This window comes from Astatotilapia calliptera, chromosome 14, assembly GCF_964374335.1.
Source record: "Astatotilapia calliptera chromosome 14, fAstCal68.1, whole genome shotgun sequence".
Taxonomy (NCBI): Eukaryota; Metazoa; Chordata; class Actinopteri; order Cichliformes; family Cichlidae; genus Astatotilapia; species Astatotilapia calliptera.
The window spans coordinates 28,748,733-28,773,350 of NC_137435.1; the positions used below are offsets into that span (position 1 = coordinate 28,748,733).

The window sequence follows — 24,618 nt, forward strand, 5'->3', positions numbered from 1 at the left end:
AATTTTCACCTGACAGCTGTGCACGTTAAAAGGGTCTTTACGAACACGGACTGAAATAACAGGGTTAAACGTCCAATCGTGTGTAGTTTTCAGAGTGTTTTCAGAGATATACTTGCTTTTTTCAGCCTTTATCTCTCTGATTTTCTCTTTCATTCTTCTTTCTTTTGTTACAGGGTGTAAGTCCATTACTGTCCTCTTCCAGTTTGATCTGTGGGTGTTTTGAGATATTTTGAGACAATAAATAACGTTAACCTCGTTTTTTTTCTATGTTCTGCTTTCCGTCTTTCACTCTGCCTTGCTCTAGATGGATGAAATCCTTATTTGTAGTCATAGTAAAAAAAATTACCATAAAAACAATCTGTTTCTTAGCAGGTCTTAAAATGAGATAAATACAACGTCAGATGAACTACATATTACATACATATATCACATGTTATCATGTGCAACACTGATATGATACACCATGTCATTATTTATTTTACAAAGCTATGCCAAAATGCAGTTTACAGTGTGTTGAAAACTAAAAAAAAAAGTACACCCTTATTGCTTTAATGGGAATTTAGAAGATATGTTGCAGCCAGGTGCTACTAATCAAATCCGCTTGATCAAGAGGTGTTCACAACAGCAAGTGTGCGCACCTCTGTAAAAGTAGCTTTGTCAGCTTGCAGGTCTGAAAGCTGTTTGTTAACACGATACCAACTAGAAAAGACATCAACAATCATCTTTGAGAAGAAATGGTTGCTTCCCATCAATCTAGGAAAGGTTATGAGGCCATAATGAGGCCGAACAATTAGAAGCCCATCATTTTACAGAGAGACAGATGATTGTCAAGTGGAAAACATTCAGTGCAGTTGCTAAACTTCTCAGTAGAGAACATCCCAGCAAATATGCCCAAAGATCAAACTGTGCAATGCTCAGGAAAACTGCACAAAACTCAAGAGCTACGTCTCAGACTCTTCAGGCCTCCGCTAGCATGTTACATGCTAATGTTCAGTACAATTAGAAAGGACCATCCACAGGAAATCCACAGGACCTGGGCACATTGCAATCACTGAAACAACCATGAACTGTGTACCAAAGTATTTTTGAATCAAATGTGAAGCCATCTGCCTGACAGATAAAGCTTGGCTCAAATTGGGTACACACAACCTCAGACGAACAACAACATAACAGATTAAATAATGATCTCAAACACATTCTGCTGCAAATCTGCAACCAAATGGCTAGGTGAAAAGATAAATGTAAAAAAATAACCAAGGTGTTGCAACGGCCCAGTCGACGTCTAGACCTCAACCAGATTGAAATGCTGCAGTTGGACCTTAAGAGAGATGCGCATGAACCAATGTCTGCAAACCCTCAGTGAAGTGAAGCAACGTTGTAAAGTGGAGGGGGCCAACATCCTTATTAACAGTGATGTAAGAACCTGATAAAGTTATTGCTGCTTCTACAAGCTACTGAATCATGGGGTGTTCTTAGTTTCCACACACTTTGTGGTTCATCTGAGGCCATAAAGACCCACTAAGAACCAGATCATTTCTATTATGTTCTTATATGTCAAACCCTAGAAATGAGAGAATATGTACTTTTTTCCTTTAATGTTTTCCATTTCAATTGTGAGCTGTGACCTCCAGAAACAGTTGAGCAAAATGAGACTTTCCTTTTTAAGATGATTTAAGAATCTTCTGTCATAATTGCTATAGAAGTTTATTAAAAACATTACAGTGCAATCATTGCTAGGGCTCTGCAGGGAAAAAAGATAAATAGTTTCAGCTGCGATTCTCCTTCTGTCTGACGTTCCGAGCTAGGACATTAACTCAGAGGTTAAAACGGGCAGCTTCTAATAGAGAAGAACAGGAAAAACTGAGGGTGAAGGGTCAAATACAAAAGAGGGGAAATTTCATGAAGCTCTAATTTTCTCTGTTAGTGCAGTAAGGCAGTTTCTTTTCTTTTCTTTGTTGTTATTTCAGTGCAATTTAATGACTAGTTTCCCCACTTCATGTACAAGTTGGTAAAAATGATATTAAAATTATTGTCATGCCTTGCAACCTAACCAAAATTATGCAACAGAGCAGTAGAGATATTAACATGTGCTTGTGTAATTATGACGTTTTGCTGCACTTTGTTCAGGTCAGCCAGCTTCAGGATTGTTCTTTGGCACATTTTGGCTCCCAGGGAAAATGTTTCAGGCAACTAATTTACTAGAAATGAGTAACTGGTTTCACCTGTGTTTAAAAAAAAAATCGATTTTGGCAAATGGATAATGGAGCTGATTGTCTCAACATTTGAAGCAGCTAAAAATATCCAACCAGTATCCATCACCATGCAGTGATAGACGGTTATAGAACAATACAGAGCTAACATATTAACTGTAGCTGTGCTTCTATGCAGAGATTGTATGTTCAGCTTTCTACAATGGCAAACCCACAGTGACTGGCTGGTAGGTGCCAGTGGATTTACGATGGGGGAGCATGAAGTCCTCTATGATTCATGGCTGCTTAGGCACAGTGAGTCCACTGCCAACACACACTGCACCCACCTGATAAATCGCAGCTATGGATGCCCACTTGTGTATGTAGGGATGGGACTGGTTCCTTTTTGTGTTTCAGTCACAGCAAAATGCCATTTTCAACATCATTACATTACTTCCCCTGAGAACACACTGTACCTTTAGTGGTGACGTCATCATTTTCAAGCAGTAGATGTAGATGAAAATGCTACCCAGTGCAATAAACCACAGATACTGGAGTTTATCACTCCCATGGAGGAAATGGTCTTTCTTTCTCACATACTAATGCTTTTAAAAACATTTTCTGCTGCAACATCTCAACATGAGATAATAAGATAAAGACAAGGAAGACTGGTGATCTATCCATATCAGTAACATCGGCAGGTTTCTAGTGCAGGAAGTAATAAATTCAGCCCTCGTGTTTGCACTACAGGTTGCTTTCATGAGTATTTCTGTGTTTTTGTGGTGGGGGAATTTTTCCTCGTTCCAACAATATAAACAAAAACATTCATTGTACTTTCCGTAATGACTAGTAATCATTTTTGTCCTACTGTTCATTTACAGTACAGGAAAGGTTTTGTTTGGTTATGATTGTTTTGCAAGAAATACTTCAATCACAGTGGGGTAGTCTTGATTAAAATGTTATATGAGAACTGTGGCGCCATGTGTGACCAGATATTGGCATGTAGTCGTCGCCAGACTGTCATCAAACATGTGAAGTTTGGGACAGACTGGACAAAATACATTTTTAGAGATGAAAATCTTATGTCCAGTGGTCAAAATTCCTTCAGTGGTCCCTTCCCGAAGTAACCCCAAAAAGTTCCTGAAGTAACCAAATGGTCACCTGCAAAGTGACCTCTCACTTTGCAGGTGAATGTGTAAACCAGCGATGCCTGGAAAACACTAAAACTGTACCAAAATGTTATTTTCACCAGATCTGAAGAATGCAAAAAAATTTCATTAGTTGGTAAGCATGTGTGGTGTATGATATATTTGATTGACTAAAAATATTATTATTATTAGTAGTAGTAGTGTTGTTGTACAATGGGGCCTTTCCACTGATGCTACACTCCACCTGTGAATGTCCAGCTTCCAGCTAAAATGTGTATTTTGCGCCATCTGGCGGTCAGGATTATAAGGTCAGTGCTTTATCATACCTTAAACTGTGCAGTGTAAAAACCAAAACACGTGTTGCTGGGAAAAGCACAGGTGTATTAATGACAAATACATTCCTGTCAGGTGAGTTCCTGTGTTCAGGCTCTCACTGGACCAGAGCCATCATCTGTTACACCCGTGAGTCGCCTTACTTATTAATGAATAGAATAGAATAGAATAGAATAGAATAGCCTTTTATTGTCATTGTACAGAGTACAACGAAATTGGAGTGCCACTCCCTTGGTGCAAGTTTCAATAATAAATATAAATGTAAAATATAAAAAGTACAAAAAAAAACAATCGTAAGTACTCAAACAATAGTATGTACAATATATACAGGATAGCAGCATTAATATAATGACAGTATGAATAGCAGCATAATATAATGACAGTGACGGTATGGAATAGGTTCAATTGTTTTTGTGCTTATTTACTACGGTGATAGCTCTGGGAAAGAAGCTATCCCTGAATCTGTTTGTCCTGGTTTTATGTGACCTGTACCGTCGGCCTGACGGTAATAGTTCAAACAGTTGGTTGCTGGGGTGAGAGTGGTCCTTGATGATATTGCCAGCTCTGCTGAGGTACCGAGAGTTTGCAGTGACCTCCAGGCTGGGCAGAGAGCAGCCAGTGATCTTCTGGGCTGTGTTGATGACCCTCTGCAGTACTTTCCTGTCTGCAGCTGAGCACCCTGCATACCATGTTGTTATGCCGTACGTTAGGATGCTCTCTATGGTGGCTCTGTAAAATGTCACCAGCAGCCTCTCCTCCAGGTTGTTCCTCCTGAGCACTCTCAGAAAGTGGAGACGCTGCGGGGCCTTTTTAACCACCGCTGTAGTATTTGCAGTCCAGGAGAGGTCATCAAAGATCTGCACGCCCAGAAACCTCATGGAGTGTACCCTCTCCACACAGCTCCCGTGAATGTAAAGTGGGGCTGGGTCTGCTCTGCCCTTCCTGAAGTCCAAGATAAGTTCTTTAGTTTTCGTGGTGTTCAGTTGGAGGTTGTTAACTGAACACCACTCAGTCAGTCTGTTGACCTCATCTCTGTAGTCCGACTCATCCCCCCTTGAGATGAGTCCAACCACTGTGGTGTCATCCGCGAACTTTATGATGGTGTTTGAGAGATGGGTAGGGGAGCAGTCGGATAGGGGACTCTCCCGTGTGCTGCGTGGAGGCCTCTGTGTCACATTTCTCACAATAAAGCTCTGCCAGGCATTTTGGAAAAGCTTACTGTCATCCGAGCAAATTTTTTTGTTCATTTGTCACACACGATTGTTAGAAGATCTGATGGTTTAAAAACCCATTTTTTAAAAGTGTTGTTTATCCACAAAATTGGCCCCATAACCATTCATTCGTGTCACAGTGCAATCATGCTTGCAATGCACCAGCGATCATCATTGACGGGTTGCTCGGGTCTTAAAAGAGAATTAAGTTGTATTTTTTTTTTATGTATATATTTTTTAAATTCTTATTAATAAAGTACCTCTATAAGTAAAAAGTCTTTAATTAGTAGGGCACTACTGCTGATAAGCAGTTAAACAGCATCTTCAATGTTATTAGACCTGTTATCCAGTAGTTTAAGATAAAAACTGGCCAAAAGACTGCAAAGTGAGGATTTGACAAATGACAAACCAGTGGTAGAAGCATCATAACATCAAGAAAACTGGACAGTTAAAGGATTTTTCTTTATACATTAAAAAATTTATTGTTTGATGATCTGAAATGTTTAAGTGTGACAAACAAATACAAAAAAATACTTACTTACAAATGTTACAAATGTTCGCTATCATCAATCTTTATATTACAAAAAAGGGCCATAAGGACGATTAAAATCAAAAATTCTAAAATTCACAGATCTGGTTCATTTTCTCACAGCACAAATTATATATAAAGCAATAAATAACATGCTTTCTGACAATATTCTAAAAATGTTTTCTAGAAGGGAACGGGGATACAATTTGAGGGGGGAATTAAATTTAAAACATCCTCGTATCCGTACAACATTAAAAAGTTTTTGCATCTCTGTGTGTGGAGTGAAGCTGTGGAACAGACTAAGTAAAGATATGAAGCAATGTCCAAGCATGGCGCAGTTTAAAAAGCGGTTTAAGGATATGGTTTTTACAGGGTACAGGGAAAAGGTAGAGATTTGATAGGGTGTTCTTGTCTAATATTTTCATGTGTGTGCGGGTGCACGGGTTTGTTGGTATGGGTATATATATATTTGTAGATTGTGTATCCTTGAGGTGTTAGTGGGGTTATTGTAAATGTGTATATGTGCATTTGTGTATATATGTATGTATGGATAGATAGAAACATATATGTATATATATTTAAAAAAAAATTACACATAACATATATTGTAATTGCAAAGAGGTATTTCTGTAGTCTATTGATACTAGATAGTGGAAAAGGGGTGGGATTAAATAAGCTTATGCTTCTTCCTGCTCCTTTTTGAACATGAACGTTATTTGGAGTTGTGGTTGCTCGTTTTCCTTTTGTTTTGCTTTGTTCATTTGTCTCTTTTAATTCTATTTTGTTGTACTTTTTCAACATGTTCAAAATAAAGATTCAATCAATCAATCAAAAAATGATTTTTCACACCATTGTCATATAAAAATGACTCACTTCCTTCATTCTGTTCATTGACCCCATTGTGAACCACTAAAATGTTTTATAGTATGTAGTATATACATATATATATGTATGTAATATATATTTATTTTATTTATTAGTTTTTGGGTTTGTTTTGGTTTTTTTGCACTAAATTAGACAACATCAAAATAGCGTTGACATTTTTGTTATTTGTGTTTTGTAATCTTTATAAAAACCTAGAAAAAAACACCTCTTAATCTTTGGTATATGGCGAGGTGCTGTGGACATCCAAGTTTGTGATTGTGTAGATTTTTCAAATCAATACCATGGTTGCATCTACTGAAAATCTCTGTGAAGCTTAAATCTCAGTGACCTTGACTTCAAGGTCAGAGGTCAACTTTTCTGAAAATTGGAGGCGTTTCACATTTATAACACAGGTATGTCTACTAGGAGGCTGAAGGGTAGCACTATATATTTATAAACAATCAAAAACAACAATTTATTTCCAATTTGTATGGAATTTATTTCTGTAAACATGGTGTTTTAGGTCAGATTAAGGGACTGATGTGATGGTAAGGTGTCCGCTGCTCTGCTTTGAATATTGGTAGGCTTTTTTATTTTTTTTATTTTCACAAGAATTACTAGTTCCCCTAGAGTTTTGGCCACCCCAGCAATCAGAAGATTCCCTATGAGCAAGCATTTAGCGACAGTGGGAAGGAAAAACTCCCTTTAAAAAGGAAGAAACCTTCGACAGAACCAGGCTCAGGAAGGGACAGCCCTCTGTCACGACTGGGTGGGGTGGGGGGAGTGAAAATTAAAAAAAAAAAGCCAAAGTGATAATTATTGGAGCAGCTTAACTAATATTTCCAGTGTAATTTGCTGTTAATATCCTTTTCCAACCCCAGTTTGTGTTTTTATCACTTTGGTCCAGGGTGGAAGATGCCATGCTGGAGATTGACTCTGTATGGTTTTTCAATGTTGATACTTGGGAACCTGTTGGAGAGGCCAGGGCTGAAAAAGGGATGCTGTAGAACCTGAGAGGGTGTTATCCACTGGTGTGCATCCAAGGCCAACATCTCTTTAATTAGGATGACAAATAAGCGTTGGCCATCTTCGGGTCCTCGTCTAAACATCATTATTTGTTCGAGGTCATCCAGACGTTTAAGTTTTATGTATCTTGTCTCCAAAGATTCATATCCTGTCTCATATTTAAATTGTTGGCTGGTCTTAAATGTCCAGCGCTCTTGGTTGTAGTTGTAGTTGTCTTTTGTGAAATAGTCTTCAGTGTACACGCCAGGATCGAGAACATGATCTGGTGGCTGACCCTGAGTCTCTATGATGAATTTCAAAACATCATATTTTTTCCAGGGTAGAGTGGCACGCCTGTACCGAGCTCCACAGCCACGAGCCCCAGAGACCACATGTCACATGCTTCATTATAAGGAAGGCCAAGCATAACCTCAGGTGTACTATAACCAACTGTCCCCACACGGTCACCAGGCATCACTGCAGACGCAGGACATGCGAGGCCAAACTCTATAAGTCTGACTTTGACTGGAGACTCATAGCGGTTTACAACCATGATGTTTCCAGGTTTGAGGTCAGCGTGCACTATTCCCAAAGAACCCAGGTGGGACAGAGCATTTGTGAGTTGACCTAAAATTGGCCTGACTTCGCTTATGGGGAGACACCGGTTATTCGGGTCCCCTATGTAGTCCCACAGGCATTGATCTAGGAGTTCAAATTTCAGGCAAACCCGCTCTCTGTCAAGGAAAAAGCCGTTCCATTTAACAATGTTGGCGGCATCTGGATCCAACCTTCTCAGCTGCTCCAGGATGAAAATTTCCAGTTTTGCCTGTTGCAGAATATCAGGGTCGCTCTTGTTGACTTTAATAGCCACAGCTACCTGACTGAAAAGAAATAGTGTTTCAACAGGGCAGGCTGGCGCCCTGTGGGAGGCAGAGGTGATAGGGTAAGGATGCAGAGGATAAGAAAAGATCGTATCTGTCAGCTCATCAGCGAGCAGCCGCAGAATCACAGGTGCAGCTTGGCAGGGGATGGAGAGTGAAGACAAAATCAACAATGACTTATGGCAAAGTTACAGTCTCAATGTTATTCTTTATTTTTTCTCAGTGTCTTCTTGAGGGACAGTATGTGTATATGTGTACGTGATATTAAATGAACGTTTAAGTGCAGGAGACTTAGTGCCATATAGTTGCAAATGTTTCTCAGGATTTGGTGTTGGAGAAAGAAAAAAGGGCCTGTTATTGCAAGCATTTCACATATTTCTCTGTCGCAGCCTTGGAAAAACAATTCTAGCATGGGTTAGGGGAAAAAAAAATCACAACACTGTGACTGAAAAAGCTGTGGGAAAATGGATTTAGCTAGCAACAGCTGCCCCTTAGCCACAGTTTTCTTCTTTACCCAGTCCTTCGTGTATTCCATCGGTCCCCAAGCCTCGGACCGGTACCGGGCCCGTTGAGACCCACGTGTGAAGTTTATGGTTTTCAGGGTTTCTATCATTAACTCGGTTTCCCTGGGTCTTTTTAATTGTGTGTCGTTTTTTGAAAGAAACGTTGCTGATGCATACTACGTTTACGCCTTACCATAGAGACCAGAGAGCATTAAGTGGCAGCGAGGAGGATATTACTCTAAATGTTGTTGGCGCATTTTCAGGAGGATGCTGCTAATAAAGGTACACAATCACACAGTGAATTCGCGTTCATCATTATTTATTTTATTTTATTTTTTACAAAATACCAGTTTTTGTCTTGATCGTAGCATTTTATTTTGTTGTATTTATCCATGTAACCCTAAAGGCCCAGTCCGTGGCGCAAAAAAGGTTGGGGACCGCTGCTCTAGGTGTTAATCAGGACGGATAGCTTTTTGAGGCAAGTTTATAAAAAAATAAAATAAAGCCGAGACAGCTCCGATGCTAATTTTTATAGTTTCGTGTTAATGTTGTGCCATGGAAACCCTTTTAAAAGCCTCGCCTCTGTCAGTGCGCCCCAGGGCAGCTGTGGCTACAATGTAGCTGCCATCACCAGTGTGTGTGAATGTGTGTGTGAATGGGTGGATGACTGATTGTAGTGTAAAGCGTTTTGGGGTCCTTAGGGACTAAGTACAGCGCTATACAAATACAGGCCATTTACCATTTAAAAGTCTCCCTGACTGTTACAACACCCATGTTTTAAAGCAAACGTACACCAACTGATGCATACTACGTCATAATCAATGACGTTCAAGTAAACGACATTTCCCAGAATGCGCCGCGGCTTCTAGTGACATCCACGCCACGACGAGCTGAAACGGTTATTTACGTCCCGATGTTACGAACTTGGTCCCCTGACCTGAGCTCTAACCACTGTTACACCTGAGTTAAGGCGCTGCCCCTAGTTTGTTGTCCTCCGGAGTCACCCCTGGACTGACGCCATAAGCCAGACCAGCTTGGTTTTCGGTGAGTCAATTGCTATGCTATCATCGGTTCCCACCAGGCTATTTGCGCGAAGGTCGCGCAGCCTGTCACCGTGCAGTCGCGTGCTTCAGACCAGCGCCAGCGGTGGCGCGTGCCAGGGCATCCGCGAGACTCCGGCGGAGGCCAAGCGCAACCCCATCGTGTCCACTTCCAGGGTCTCCAGGAGGGGGATTTTGGCTGAGGAGACTGCTGGAAACAGCGTGAAACCATCGATGCAGTACCACCACCTCGCCCCTAGATGGCTGTCCAACCTGGAGAATCGCCGCAGTTCCTGGGCGGCTCTGGCCAGCAGAGGTCGTAACAACAACCAGTACTGGGAGGAAAGCGGCGGAGACAGGGGAACAGGTGGAGGACCCATGCGGGCAGGAGTAGCCTCTGCCGGTGTCCTCTCTGCTGCGGCCGTGGCCTTCTGTCTGAAGAAAGACCCCGATAACAAAGGTAAGCTTATAATAAATTATAATCAGCTGACACTGATTAGAGACCGGCCGTTCATTAATTGTTTTTATAATATAGTAAATACTGATGGGACGATGTTATATGATATAAACTGGTCTGTAGAGTTAGTTTTAAACCCAGCTTGTTTTATTTAGTAAAATCTTTAGTGTAGTTAATGTTTTCTCTCTGCTTTTTCAATAACCAGATGATGCTCTTTTGGAAGCAGCAAGGACCAATAATGCTCAGGATGTAGCCAGGTAATACCCAAACATGAACACTTAAAAAAAACAAAAACATAGTTGCTTGTCTTCTTTTGTCTTGAGTTCAACGTAGGCATTGTGTTTTAAATGTACGCTAATATATGCTGGCTCTAGATATTTCACACACCTGTAAATGCTAGAATGGAGGTGGCGTTAGGACCACCTTTATTCTTCAACACACCCTGAACTCTCTTAGGCAGCTTTCTTGTAATGTCTTTAAGTAGTCTTCAGGATTAGTCCTCCCGGCTTCTTGAAGGACTCTTAAAGCTCTTCTTTGGATGTTTTTGCCTTTTTGCTGTGTTCTCTGTCAGCATGATCCCACGATGTTGAGCTCTGGGCTCAGGGGAGGCCAATGCAGCCTCATGTCAGAGCCTACTACACCAAGTTTTACAGATGGCTGTATACACTCACTGCTGTACATACTGATGAAGATTTGAACGAAAAATATTATATTTAGATTCATCACTCACTCACACATGCTGACGCTGATTTTTTTTTTCCAGTTCTTATGTAATTTTGCATAGCTGAGCCTTTTCTCCATGTTTCCCTTCCTTATGAATGGATTCTTGACAGCTGCACTTTCACTGAAATAATCAAACTGTGTTATCTTTTTATCTTTTTAAAGTGTTAAACTGCTTGTCTTAGGCCATGCCTTCACCTTATCTATATTGCTTTAAAACAACAAGCAGCCAGGACTAAATATTTACTAAATATTCATTATTTACTATATTTGCTATACTTTTGGCATGTGACCGAATGCATGGATGAGTGGTTTCCTACAAAAGAAATGTAAAAAAAAAAAAAGTATCACTTATGACCTGAAATGAACTCTGGTTTGATTATTACACCCACGTGTAAGTCACAGATCATGTGCATAGGGCAGTTTCCAGAACATCCACGGTTAACTCCTGTTATGAAAGCACACCTGTAGTTGTTGTCCCATCAGTAACCAGCAGGTGGAAGAAGAGCTCCACCTCTCTGTGTGAAAGTCTTCCTCTTGAGGGAATATTTGCAGTGTGGATGTTTGGCACTAACTTATGCTTCCTCATATCTTCTTCTTTCCTGCTGTGACCCAGAAATCAATTTGCCATCATGGAAAGCAAACATGAAGAAAGAACTGCAGATGCATCCGATGTGAAAGTCTCATTCAGTGTTGCCACGTACCTCCAATGTGGCACACGGCTTGATGCTTCATAAACCCAAGAATTACTCATTTGGAAGCTTAATCTTCTCCTTCCTCACTTATATTATAATATTTCCCTCCGTCGCATCTTCAGTGGCATAAAATGCCAGTGAAGGAAACCGGGGAGGCAAGTTACTGTAATAAAAATGCCCTCGGACACTTAAGACTCCCTGCTTCCAGTGTGTCTTGCTCGTTTGTTTTTTTTCGCTGTGATTTTTAGGCTCTTTAAAAACGTGTTTCTCTGAGATTTGTTTTACTTCAGAATAATGTAAAACAGAAACATTAGAATAATATAAACACTTGCTCTGAACTTGATCCTAAACTTAGTCCTGGCAATGTCCTGCACACAGAGGGTTAGGTGGCAGAAATGGGTATGCTACATAAAAGAAGGTGCATGTATTAGAGCCAGACTTCTATAATGGCTCGTTCTCATCCATCTCATCGATGGTGTTACATTAACGGGGTACAGAAAGGAGTATCCGATAGATAAACCTGAACATTATTATGAGAATTTATTCTTCTTCAGATCAAATTCTTAGTCTTTAACCTTTTAGAGGCTGTTGCTGTTCAGATAGATGTGTTGTTGTATTGTGCCTATGTTAATCATAGTAATTCATGTGTTTCGGCTGTTGTTGAGTATTGGTCTTCAGGTCCATGCATACCTGTGTGTATCGATGCATGCCCCCATCTGCATGCTCGGGTTACCTGTACACATGTGGCAGATGGCGAAGGTGAGAGTGCAGCGAGACGGCCAGTTAGCAGGTCACAGATGTGTTAAGTGCTTTGGTCGACTCTTTAGAAGTGGTTGAGTGTCAGGGTGTGTCAGCTGAGAGGCAGCAGGGAAATGAAGAGCGTCCATTTTCACAGAATGGATGGTTAAGAACTTGGTAGCGTTTGGCATGATAGCAGTGTTTAAAATAATGCTTAATGCTTGTTGGTATGTTTAGCCGATATATATTCATGCATTCTTAGTTGGCACCATATGGCAACCATGTAGTGTTATTTAAAAAAAACAAAAACAGTGTGACGATCGAAAACTGATATTTATATTTGGTGCTAATGTTTTCTTTATGTTTCAATATAAATGATGTCAGGGCATGTTCAGCCATTTGTTGGGTAGGACATTAGAGAGAGAGAGAGAGAGAGCGCAGCGTGGCATGCAGTGCAGCTGTAGTTTGACTATTGTGGTTAAACATGGTTACAATATTTTTCACTTTTAAACTAGTTTTTTAAAGCCAGCGATACAAAGTGCTTTGGAAAATGTAGTTTGTTAACAAACTGGTGACGACAAATACCACGCCACACCCTGGACGCTATAGAAGGAACCAGAATCTGATGGTTGGTATGAAGCGGACACACAACCCTTCTTCCAGTAACAGAACTAAAACGGCAGAAAATCTCAGAAGCTGAAAGAAATTAACTTTAGGTGGCAAAACTCCAGTGAGGTGTGCATTCAAGGAATGTGGCAGCAATGTTTCAGTGTATGACTTCAGATTTGCCTGTTAAATTGGTAACAAAAACAACAACAACCCTTTAAATCATACTTGAAAGTAAACACTTTCAAGAACAGACCCAGTCCCATGTAGCTTATCACTTATATCAAATAAACCACTCTGCTTTTTCCATCCACTCTTGCTATGTCATTATTCTCATATCAAAGTCTTTGTATTTTTTCAAAGTCAAAGGAGCTTCTCAGTTTGTCCGAATTTAAAATGGGGAAAGAAAAGTTCAGCTGCAGCTCTTACGGCTTACCCTGATTGTGCATGCAGAGCAGGCAGTGAAAACGGAGACTGAGAGCATCAGTGTGAGTGCAGACCAGACTGAAGCCGCTGTGTTGACTGTAAACAGGGACTCTGTCTGCTCAGCACCAGAGACGACAGCCGGATCCCTTACATACGCTTATAAGGACTGCCTGATGTTATAGCCTCGGGCAGAAAACTCAACACACACCTGGCTTTAACGTGCAGATATATTAAGTGGTGCAGAAGGCTTTGGATAAAAGCAGGATATGTGCTGGATTTATTCTGGTGTGCCCCAAAAAAGAGACTATGCTTGCAGCAGCTTGCCTCCCATATTTCTTGTTTTGTAGATTTCATTTTGATCTGCATAATTTCCCCTAGGTGTGCATTACTTAATCTTACTTCTGTTCCTTCAGCATGGTACGTGCTTTAGAGAGAGAAAGAAAGAAAATGCTACAATATCGATTGCAGTACTACATGGAGCTTCTGCTACAGGCTGTTAACGGTGAGACTGAAGTAAAAATAAAACCACTTTCTGCTTCTTGTTCCCATCAGGCTGTTAAAAGAGGGGGTGGATCCGAATCATCGCCACCGTCTCGGCTGGACCGCTCTCATGGTGGCTGCTATGAATCGACAGCACAGGTCTGTGCGCGCCTGCTTCGCCGAACAAGTCGTGTTTTGAAACTTCTGAGGCGTTACATATGCAGCAGCGGGTTTGGTATCGCGCAGCTGCCGCATTAGTGCGAGCATATGCCATCCTCGTCCCTGCTTTGGTTGTTACAGTACGTCATCAGAAGTGCAAAGTGCAGCTTTCAGACTGACAGACGGTCTTTACCCGTTCCCCCATTTCTCTGTCCAACAAATTAAATTAGCCTCCTGGCCCCCAGAACACACAGAATACAGAGAGGGGCCGAGGTTGAGGCCGGGCCAAATCCAATTTACAGGCCCTTTTTTTCCTTCTCACTCGCTCTCTTTACCCGGTCTGTGTGGTCACTTTTTTGTTAATGCTTCTCACTCTTAAGGCCCTTTATGTGAAATCTGAATATTAAAATGTTTTCAGATGAGCTTACTTTCAGTCCTGTTCTTGCTTGCTTGCTTTTTTTTTCTCCAAGTTTGAACTTGTGTCGCAACAAATTGAAACTTAACGAATAAATCTGTGATCACAAAGCTTAATTGCGCGCGTGTAATTGGTTACAACTTTCAGTTTTATATTGATTTCCTTTTGCATTATATTTGCATGTTCGCTTATAAATCTTGAAGAAATTTATTGATCACGAGAGCGACAGAAAAGTAATTTGGCAGTAAAACGAGGGCACTATAATTGTTTTATCCTGATTGTCTTCTTTTTATAATCGTTTGAAGCCAAAATGGTAATTGAAATTAGAATTTGATGAATCACTCGGAGCTGATCAGAGATGAACACGGTCACATGATCCTTCAGCTGCGACTTTAACGTTGTGTATGTCGAGTGATCGTATCCATGGACCTTTTTATTCTTAATGATATGTGTCTGTCTGTGCGTGTGTGTCATGTGTTTTTTGGCTACGTGTGTGTGTGTGTGTGTGTGTGTGTGTGTGTGTGTGTGTGTGTGTGTGTGTGTGTTATGAGTGCTATAACTCAGCCAGACAGTGACACTCCTCTGTGTTTAATCCCGTCTTCCAGCCCCCCAGTGAGCAGTCACTGCTGCAGGGAAGACAGAACATCAGTTCACACACATCAGTCACAAACACACAACCGTCCACTCGTAGAAACACGTGCGCACACACATGCACACACGGGCGAGGAGACCGAGGGAGTTCATACCAAATATCTTACAGGCCAACTGCCTATTACTCAGCCACACACAACTTTATTTGCAGCCGTTAAGTGAAAACACAGGGAACATCACTCACGGACGCGGTGTAGCCTGTAGCGAGAGTGTCACCGTGGCTCTCGCTGTTGAATTATTCTGCCCGTCTCTCTCAAACAGTTGTGTTTATATTTTCCTGGGCCAAAAGTGATAATTGTGTTTCAAGAGGACATTTCAGTGGGAGCTGTTTCTAGATGTAGTGTCCACCAGGCAGGTCAAGGCGCGGCTGCGTGAGGGGAATCAGGGGTGGAGCAGAGGGGGGTGTGGGTGTGTAAGAATTAAGGGTGAGACATTTGTGGTGGTGGGTGGAGGGGGCGTGTGTTTGCTTAGCTTTGATGTAGGGCTAAATCAGGGATGCGCAGGGCCTGGCTCTCTGTTTGCACTCTTTAACACACAATGCCCATCTCCATCGCTCTTTCTCTCCCTCCATCCCTCCCTCACAGCATTCACGTGCACAATGAGCGCTCAGCCAAGTATAACGCCTGTTGACCGTTCCGACCTGTCGGCCGAGTGACTCGATGGGAGGGAGGGCGACGGAATCGAAGGGAAGAACAGGGGTGAAGGAACGGGAGAGAATAACCTGGCAGGGGAGAGAAGGCATTTAAGTGGGATTATAGATTTGAGACCAAGATTAGCTGGACTCAGCAGGGCCTAATGAAATATAATCATTTGGCCATCATGATCGTAATGGTAGGTAGTCGGGTTCAGATAACACATATGGGGTTTGTTATTAAGATCTCCTTACGCTGTCATATTACGACTGTATTCGCAAATAATATAATATAGTATTAAAATATAATTAATGGCACGTTTTCAGGATATTGCTCTATACTATACTCTATAACATTTTCATGTTACTATTTTCAATATGTGTACATACGTTCTTCTCTTGTGTTTTGGTAATAAAATAGCTGTAAATAAGAAGATTGCCATCTTCTTTTCTACTATGAAATGATTAAGTGGTTAAACCTGAAGTGGAAAACATAATACTTAAGTTGTTTTTAAAGTGAATAATAAGTCTCGGTAAATGCTTTAGATACCAGCCTCTAGAGTCCACTATTTCCTGACTAAATAATCATATCGTAAAGAATCGGGTACATTTAAAAAAGGAAAGAAAAAAATTAGAGGTACAGTGAACCTTGCTTTCCAGCATCTTTCTGACCCCAGGTGGACACCGGGTGAGGTGGGGTGAGGTGAGGTCCAATGTCTGGGCCAGGTGGTCGCAGACATGGTTGGTCAGTTTGGCTCAGGTGTCTTTTATTGCACAACGGAGGTGGAAGTGTCTGCTTCCTGTCTTCCCTCCAGGGCCGGATTGGAAACTAACACCATCCCTCTGCGGAGACACCGATCACCTGCTGGTGAAGCAAGGCTACAGTTATAAATTTGTCAGCTCTAGAGTGTTGCATAGAGAGTAATGGGAAAGAAAAATGGTGTAGCATGGAGATGATGCCATAAATGGATTTTCAAGTGTCCGAGCAAGATGCCGACACCCTGTTTGCTTAAGGAGCAAAAAGGTAGTCATTAGCTCAAGGATCTCTGTAAAGGGGACAATAAAAAGATAACCTGGATGAATCCTTTATATTTGTTTGAGAAGAACACGAGCAATAAAACATCAGGATATAACCAGATGGCTCAGTCATACAGAAAGGTTTGGGGGCATAAAACATTTTTCTTGTTTTATCCACAATTATTACACAATTAAAATAATTCTGTAATAATTGTGGATATTATTTTTCTTTCTGTACATATTGGACTGTATCAGAAAGTCTGTAAACTGTAACTTTTTGTCCATTTCTGTTGAAAAGGGAGCTTAATCTAATTAATCTTAATTAACCACCTCTGGATGCCTTCAGTTAGGCCTCAAATTAGTGCTGCAACTCTCCTCCCAAATAAAGTTAGTCACTTGATCATCAGTTGATTAGTAAAACTATAAACTGTTTTTAAAAGCTCATTAGTTTTAGTACCGTCCTGTGTAATTAAATCTCCCTTTCTTTCATCTTTTTAGCTACTCTCCCTCCTTTCATCCAGTCCTCCTCCTCCTTTCTCCTCCTCTTCTTTGGAGTTTTCCTCCTTTTTTTATCTCTCCGTGTTTACCTTTCTTATGCCATTAACTCTTTTCAGACCATCCCATTCCTTCAGTCAGTCCTGCCCAGCCTCGTGTGACCAACCTCAGTTTGAGTTTGTGCGTTTCTGTACGCGTCTCACAGGAAGCATCGACGTGTTTGTAGAAGTGCTTGCAAGGGTGAAGGGGAAACCCTCTGTGGGTCATACCCCACCCCTCCACAGTGATACAGTAACAATAGGGGATCCCACCCCCACCGACACCACCACCACCACCAACCCTTCCGATTGTCCTTTATACCCCCCTCAGCAAGGTCAGACACAAAGACCTGGCCAGAATGTTCTCAGCCTCGCTCTCCCATAGCAATGCACATGATGGAAAATAGACTTTCAACCTTTATGTTTTTAACTAAAAGGTTTGTAAATGTTTATATTCCATGCTGAATATTTGCATGCCTCTGCTTCTCAAATGATGTGCTCCTCTTACTTATATCTAATAGTGGGTTAAGTAAGCCTGCTGGTCAAATAAATATAGTGACTCGTGCTGTACTTCAGTCTGTTGTCAGAGATGCAGCCTTTTATATTTTAATCAATATCTGCTTCTAAATTTCTGCTAAATATATATATTTTTAAAAACCTGTACTTTTGTTTATAATGCCACAAATAAATAAGATATTTAATTTCAACTGATCTTATATAAGAGTTAGTTTCACTCGTCCAGTCTCATTTTAAGAGCACAGGTTCTCCTAGCAGGGCTTCAGCCTGTTACATAGTCAGCTCCACCTCATCCTCCTATGAATGGTCATTTTACTCTATTTAAGCCCTTTCAGGCCACTGCCACAACCATTTAGCTGTAAGCGATCCATCTCTCCCTCCCAGGCCACATTACGTGGTCACAGGTTTAATGGCAGAAGCATCAGCAGCGTACCAGCAGGGTTCATGTTTCGGCCACCGCCTCTCTCTCTGTCTCCCTGTGTTCACCGACTAGCTGGCTAGTTTTTGTGTGTACATTTGTGCTCATCTGTGTCTCAATGTGAAAGCTACTGCTTGCCTTCACAGTGGACTAAGTGTGGGTTTATGCAATAGTGTGTCCTGCAGACAGGGAGACCTGAAACATCTGACGGGTCACAGTGAGTGGTGTTGCCGAGGTACTCCTGTTTGTTCTATAAGGCGGTACGCTCCAATGAAGGCCTACACACGAACACCCACTCGGTTACACTCCCCCAACGGTGCCGGAAATGGGGTCCGACCCCTGCCCCCTTCAGTGTGCACATATGTACATGTTACGAGGCCGACAAATGTGTAATGAAGGAGAGATAGAAGGAAGTGACTAGTGGGGTGTATCCACCATAACGAGACAGAATAGACTGGTGTGAATCAGGCGAAAGTGTCACAGGCAGTCGAGGAATTGGATATTTGCGCGTGATCTGTTTATGAATCGTGAGGAAACTTTGTGTAAAGGTCAAGGTTGTATTTGGTGACGCGACAGAAGCAGAGCTCTGTTCATGAGTAACAAAACATTTAATTAACAGATATTGTGGTCAGTGGCAAGTGTTGCAACTGCAGCAGCTGATAAGATATGTGTGCGGGCTTGTTAACATGTCATTGGTTACATGCGTGACGCTGCCGATTCAGAAACACTTTGACATCCACCAAATAAGAGGAAACATACAAGCTGCTGCAAAGCAATAAATACCGCTTCAAGGCAACGCTTGCACACTTTTTGGATGGAGCACGTCACAAGTGTGTTTCACATCCAGTGTGTGTGCTCGTCCTGTGATGCCACCTTGTGAGTCTGTATGTGCTGATGCAGATTTATCTCCACATGTTTTTAGCAAACAGAAAGATCTAATTCTAGTACATCACACACAGTGAGATGAAGGGCGTCCCACACTTCATGTAGAGGTAACTGTCTCTTTAATAGCTCTGAGAGTATCAGACCGTTCTTTGCCTTGTTCCTCCTCCTTTTTCCTCGTCTTTGTCCTCTTTCTCTTCTACTTCCTCCTTAAATGCCGCGTTCATCTCCTTCTCCACTGGCTGACTTCTTCTTCTCCACCTTCTCCTCCTCTGCCTCCCTTCTTTTTTTTTCTCTCCTCCTGTTCCAATTCTGTCTTTTCCTTCTTTTTGGTTCCTCCTCCTATATTAACGCCTTCTTCTCCTTTTTGTTCTTCACCTTCTTCATCTCCTCTGGCTCCTTGTTCGTTGGCCGTGTCCTGCTCGACTTCCGCCTGCTTTTCCTCTCCCTTTTTTCCTCCCCCACCTTCTTCTTCTCTTCCTTTTGGCTTCCTCTCCTCATCCTGTACTCCCCCAGCCTTCTTCTCCTCCATTTCCTCTCCCACCTCCTTGTCCTCCTCCTCTGCCTCCTCCTCATTCTCCTTCTTCTCCTCCACACTTTAGGAGTCGTCACAGGATATCATCTGCCTCCATCTCACCCCGTCCCTTGCTCTCTTGTGTAACACCTACCATCCTCTACATGTCTTCCTCACTGCATCCACAAACCTCCTCTTTCCCTCCTTCCTGACAGCTCCATCTTCAACCTTTATTGGTACCAATTATAAAGTTAAAACACGTGACAATAATAAAATAAAAAAACACCACACATTCTGACAGATGAATTTTATACACATCACTGACCCCCTAGTCTTTGTCTTGATTTAGGCACTACTTGCTTTGATTGTCCCAGATATTCCTATGAAAAAGAGACAATCCATAAAATCTATGAAAGTGTTGATCAGACATCTGAACCCAAAGGCGCATTATTACTCTTTGAGAAAGAGAGAGAGGGGGGGGGAGACTTCCCAAAGAAAGGAAAACCTATTTTAAAATTTGTCATCCTCCTAATGTGGAAATAATTATACGGACAACAACAAGCCAAGAAAAACTGGCATCCACCGCATGAACACTGAAATATTATGGTGTTAAAGCTCATCTGTGTGCATGTCTGCGTTTATTTAATACAAGGTTCTGGGTGTGCGGACGTGTTTTTAAACGTGTGCCTCTGTGTTTTGTTGCTTTTCAGCGTGGTGAAAGTCTTACTTGAAGCTGGTGCCGACCCAAATGCCGGTGATCACTTCAACAATGTTTACGACACATCACGGGAGAAAGGGATCCACTCACTGGAAGGTGAGGAGGGGGGTGGGAAACGGAGAGCAGAGTTGTTATATTACACATATGAACCCAAAGCGTGTAAACCAAGTATTATGAGTATAATTTGCATAAAAATTTGCATTTATGTACATGTTTGATTCTTTGCACATTATTTGTTTTATTTGTCCTCTGACGAGTGGTGTTTTTTTTCTTTTGTATTTTTTTTATTTGCTTGTCTTCTGAGCTGTACACACACACACACACACACACACACATACACACACACACACACACTCTTTACCCCCCACCCCTCCAGTCTGTGTTGGGTTTCTGCAGACATATTTATATGGGATATGTATATTGCAGACATTTATATGGCTGTCAGGTTTGGGTCCGCGTGGGGCCGGCGTAGCGTGGGGAAGCGTTTCCCAGACGCACACTGATGGATGGGCTAGGGGGCCCTGTGCGACGCTTTATTGGGTTAGCTATGATTATCCCGCCTTGTCTCTCACATACACACACACGCGCGCACACACACTGCAGAGAGCTAGAGAAAAAGAGTGGGATAGATAGAGGGAGGGAAAGACTGATGAAGGAAGGGAGAAGGAAAAGAGGGATGCTCTGAAAAAAAGACGTCTAGAGATGGAGGAGAAGGAAGAAGATGCGGATGTTTGAGGGAGTGATGGAGAGAGGGAGGGATTGGAGGAAATGGGTAGGATGATGAGGGAGGGAGAGGAAGTCAGGAAATGGATGAGACAAAGTTACTGGGATAGAGAGAGCGGGGAGGGAGAAAGAGGGTGCAAGCGATGAAAGGAATTGATGGACACCAAGGAGGAGAGGAAGGAGGCGGGAAGAAAAAATAAAAATGGATGATGAAGGAGTGGCACGAGATGAGTGCTGTTATGAAAAAGAAGTAAGGAGAGAATGATAGAGTATCTCCATTATTAGTAAGGAGCAAAGCAAGAGAGACCCTAAAACACAACTCGCATTATTGCTATCGTGTCGGACAGTTAAGCTTAAATCTGCTCAAATGAACAACTATTCCAAAGCTGGAAACAAGAAAGATAATTTTATAAAAGCAATGTTGTCTTCGTCGCACTTTCTGGAGTCTTCCATTGTCTGTGGTTAGATTATAGGAAGCTCCCCCGGATTTCGATGCTGTAACGTTTAAAGCCAAAGTAGTTTGTTATTCATTGTAATATCTTTTTCAGGTCCAGGGAGTATACGGTGTTCAGCTTCATGTAATAACTATCCTATTTGCAGCTTTGAGGAATTAGTGCATTTCCTTAAATTCCTCTTAACTCTAAATTCACTAAGACTGTCTTTTCTTTTCTTTTTTTTTTTTTTTAACTTTAATATTGGTGTAGAGAAGTATTTAAAATTAAAATTTAGCAGCAAATGAGTGATTTTCCCAGCAGACTTTTTGGTTTTGTTTTTATTTTATTGTATTTTGGGAGCCAACCTGTGCACGTTCTGCGCAGAAAAAGCAGCTTGTGGTTCTAATTGTTCTTCCTCCTCTGTCTCCTCGTGTCCGCTCTCTGCAGTCTTGGTGTCCAGAGAGGACGAGTTCAGCAGCAGGCTGAGCAGCAGGGCTGGTTTCCGTGGCTGCACAGCGCTTCACTACGCTACGCTGGCCGACGACCCACGCGCTGTACGCATGCTGCTTGAGGCTGGTACGTTACCGCTCCCGAATCATTACAACCGTCCCATCACTGCCCACGGGGGGCCTCAGAGTGTCAGCGTAAGAGAAGTAAAGGTGATGACAGATGCAGCAGCCTCCATGTGTTTTGCTTTGTTGCTTTGCAGTCTGATGCCTTACAGGTGCAATTTTTAATAGAGAATATCTTAGGTATTATTAAAGTCAAATAACTGCCAAGCTGTGTGGCAGTCTCCACCTTTATTTTATATACACTCCTCAATCCTGCGCACCCACTGTACAGTGGGCGGAGGATTTTAGTAGCTCTTACCTAGGTGAACTCAGTCTGCCTTTCCTGAGGCTACACTCTGTCAGCCTCTGCAAACACAGCTGACAGATGATAGTGTCCACTGGTGGGAGAAGTTTGAGTTGTTTGATCTCAGTTTGACAGTTTGCTTGTTTCGTCTTCTGTGGAGGTGATGTTTCCAGGCACATTGTAATATAATAGTTCCATATGTTAGCGTCTGCTGTTGCGGTGGCTAATGGGAATCTAAATGAATAAAGATGTTTGTAATCATACCTTTCAGTGGTCTGGATAAGTCAGGTCAAATGGCACTTTAATTATCTAAAGAGGCTTTTAAATGTAAATTTGCAAATTCTTACCTGAACTGTGACATTCTGTTACAGTTGGGATTGAGTGGAAAAAAACAAAACATTTTTTGGTTCCCTTTGTCCAACTAGACAAAATCTAAACGAGTCACTATCGTTAAAAGTAGGCGGGGCAGTTAATGTTTAATTTCATGACCAATTTTACCTTCCAAAAACGACTTAAGTGAGATAATTTGAATAAAATGATCATTGTAATAACTTTCTTTAACTGTAATCCAGATTCACTCCCTGCTGTGGGACGTTTTCTTTTTTTTAAATGTTTTTTTTAATTTAGAATTATAAGTCAAGTTAAATGAAATGTACATCAAATGCACTATTTTTCAAAGGTTGATGAGTAGTAATGTTGACCAAATCATTTGTGGTGATGGCTGCCTTTTTGTTGTTAATGTAATTATGGTAATCTGATATTAAATGTATGTAAATAGTTAAATCGCAATTTCTCGTAGAAATACATAATGCAAGACCCTGAATATATGCAAGTTTGTTTACTGACAGCTTAATTCAAGAGTAACAGTCAGTTTAAGACCTTTTTACTTTGATTATTAAACAGAATAGTTCTCGTTCCGTCTTTAAAGCTAAAAGCAGTTTCACCTCCACCAGCTTTTCAGATATCATCACTTGAACGCATCCCCTGCGACTGATATAAACAGCATTACAAAACTCATTTGAAATTGATTACTTCTCTGCTTCCTTTGCCCCACCCCCCCGTTACACTCACACCTGCCGTTGACTCAGCGCCACTATTACACACACGCAGACCCTGGAGGCAGAGTATCCCCCCTCAGTTTCCAGGCGAGCAGCTCTTAAACAAGCTAGGCCTCGTTGAACTGTGACCTCCTCGCAGAACATGCCCTTGGGGTAGCTCCACAAGCACAGGAAGTGTGAGTCTTTGTGTGTGTGTGTGTGTGTGTGTGTGTGTGTGTGTGTGTGTGTGTGTGTGACCATGTATGTTAGTGCACTCAGGCCCCCATATGATTAATTAAAGTATTCATATATTCAAGTACGATTTCATCCATCTGATATTCTTGTTTCAGTGTGTGGATGCCTTTTTTCCCTCTTTTTCTTTTTTTAAACTTGCATTGGTGAGGTTGTTGTTTGTTGTCGTCTTTTAGGTCGATTAGGCTTTTAATCTAAAAACACTCCATTTTAGGATCACTCTACGCTCAGTGAAACGCAGATGCACAGGAGCTTGTATTAATGTCTTGTTTATGTTTATGATGGATGATGCATCTGAAGCTCTGTCAGCCTGTCTCTCCCGTCTCACCCCTGCCTCTGTAAGCACTCCGTACGCTTAAACAAATCACCTCAACTAACTCGATCAAATGTTCTGCAGACGCATTTTTGAATTAAAAAGGTAAGAAATTTCACGAAGCAGAGACATTTGTTTTAGGACAATTGGATTAAAGACGGGCTTGGTTGTCGCTCGCCCGGCTGGGCCTGTGCAGGGTTGGCGCCACCATCGCTGCCAATAGCATTTGTGGCATCACGCGCCCTCAATCACATGTTGCCGTGTATCTGTGATCCCGTGCAAATGTGAGTGTAATTAGTTTCTTGTGCATGTTTCATTGTTTTTCCTCCTCATACGAGCTTCCGGTATCCTTCTTTCCTTTAAGCCATTTTCCATTCGTAGCGTCCTATCCATCTTTTTTTTTCTTTTTTACATCATCACAAAAAAAATCTTATGAACTGTCACAGCTTCAGGACATCTATGTGGATTTTGGTGTGTGTGTGTGTGTTCGCTATTTTGTGCGTCATCTTCCTTTCATGTATGTACACACTGAGCCTTGTTATTTCCCTTGTGTTTGTGTTCATCTGTGTAACTCTACTAGCTGTGGGTTTGCTCTTTTGGCCTTAGCCGGCCCTCCACTCACATCTCCATCCATCACAGTCTCCAGGCCCACCCTCAGGCTTCACTTCGCCACACAGTCCCTCACCCTACCTGCAGAGGCTCTCTAGTTTCTCCCCGTGCTCCAC

The 24,618-nt window shown here is 41.8% G+C and overlaps 1 protein-coding gene across 1 annotated transcript in view; it reads left to right on the forward strand.

The window, feature by feature from the left end:
• The first annotated feature begins 8,974 nt into the window (after positions 1 to 8,974).
• Positions 8,975 to 24,618, forward strand: part of clpb (ClpB family mitochondrial disaggregase) — a 36,022-nt gene continuing 20,378 nt past the window's right edge. Inside the window, exons 1-5 of the mRNA XM_026191651.2 lie at positions 8,975 to 10,163; positions 10,366 to 10,417; positions 13,898 to 13,984; positions 20,272 to 20,375; positions 21,884 to 22,012. Of these exons, the coding sequence (XP_026047436.2) occupies positions 9,722 to 10,163; positions 10,366 to 10,417; positions 13,898 to 13,984; positions 20,272 to 20,375; positions 21,884 to 22,012 (814 nt within the window). The 5' untranslated portion in view covers positions 8,975 to 9,721. The remainder of the gene's footprint in view (positions 10,164 to 10,365; positions 10,418 to 13,897; positions 13,985 to 20,271; positions 20,376 to 21,883; positions 22,013 to 24,618) is intronic.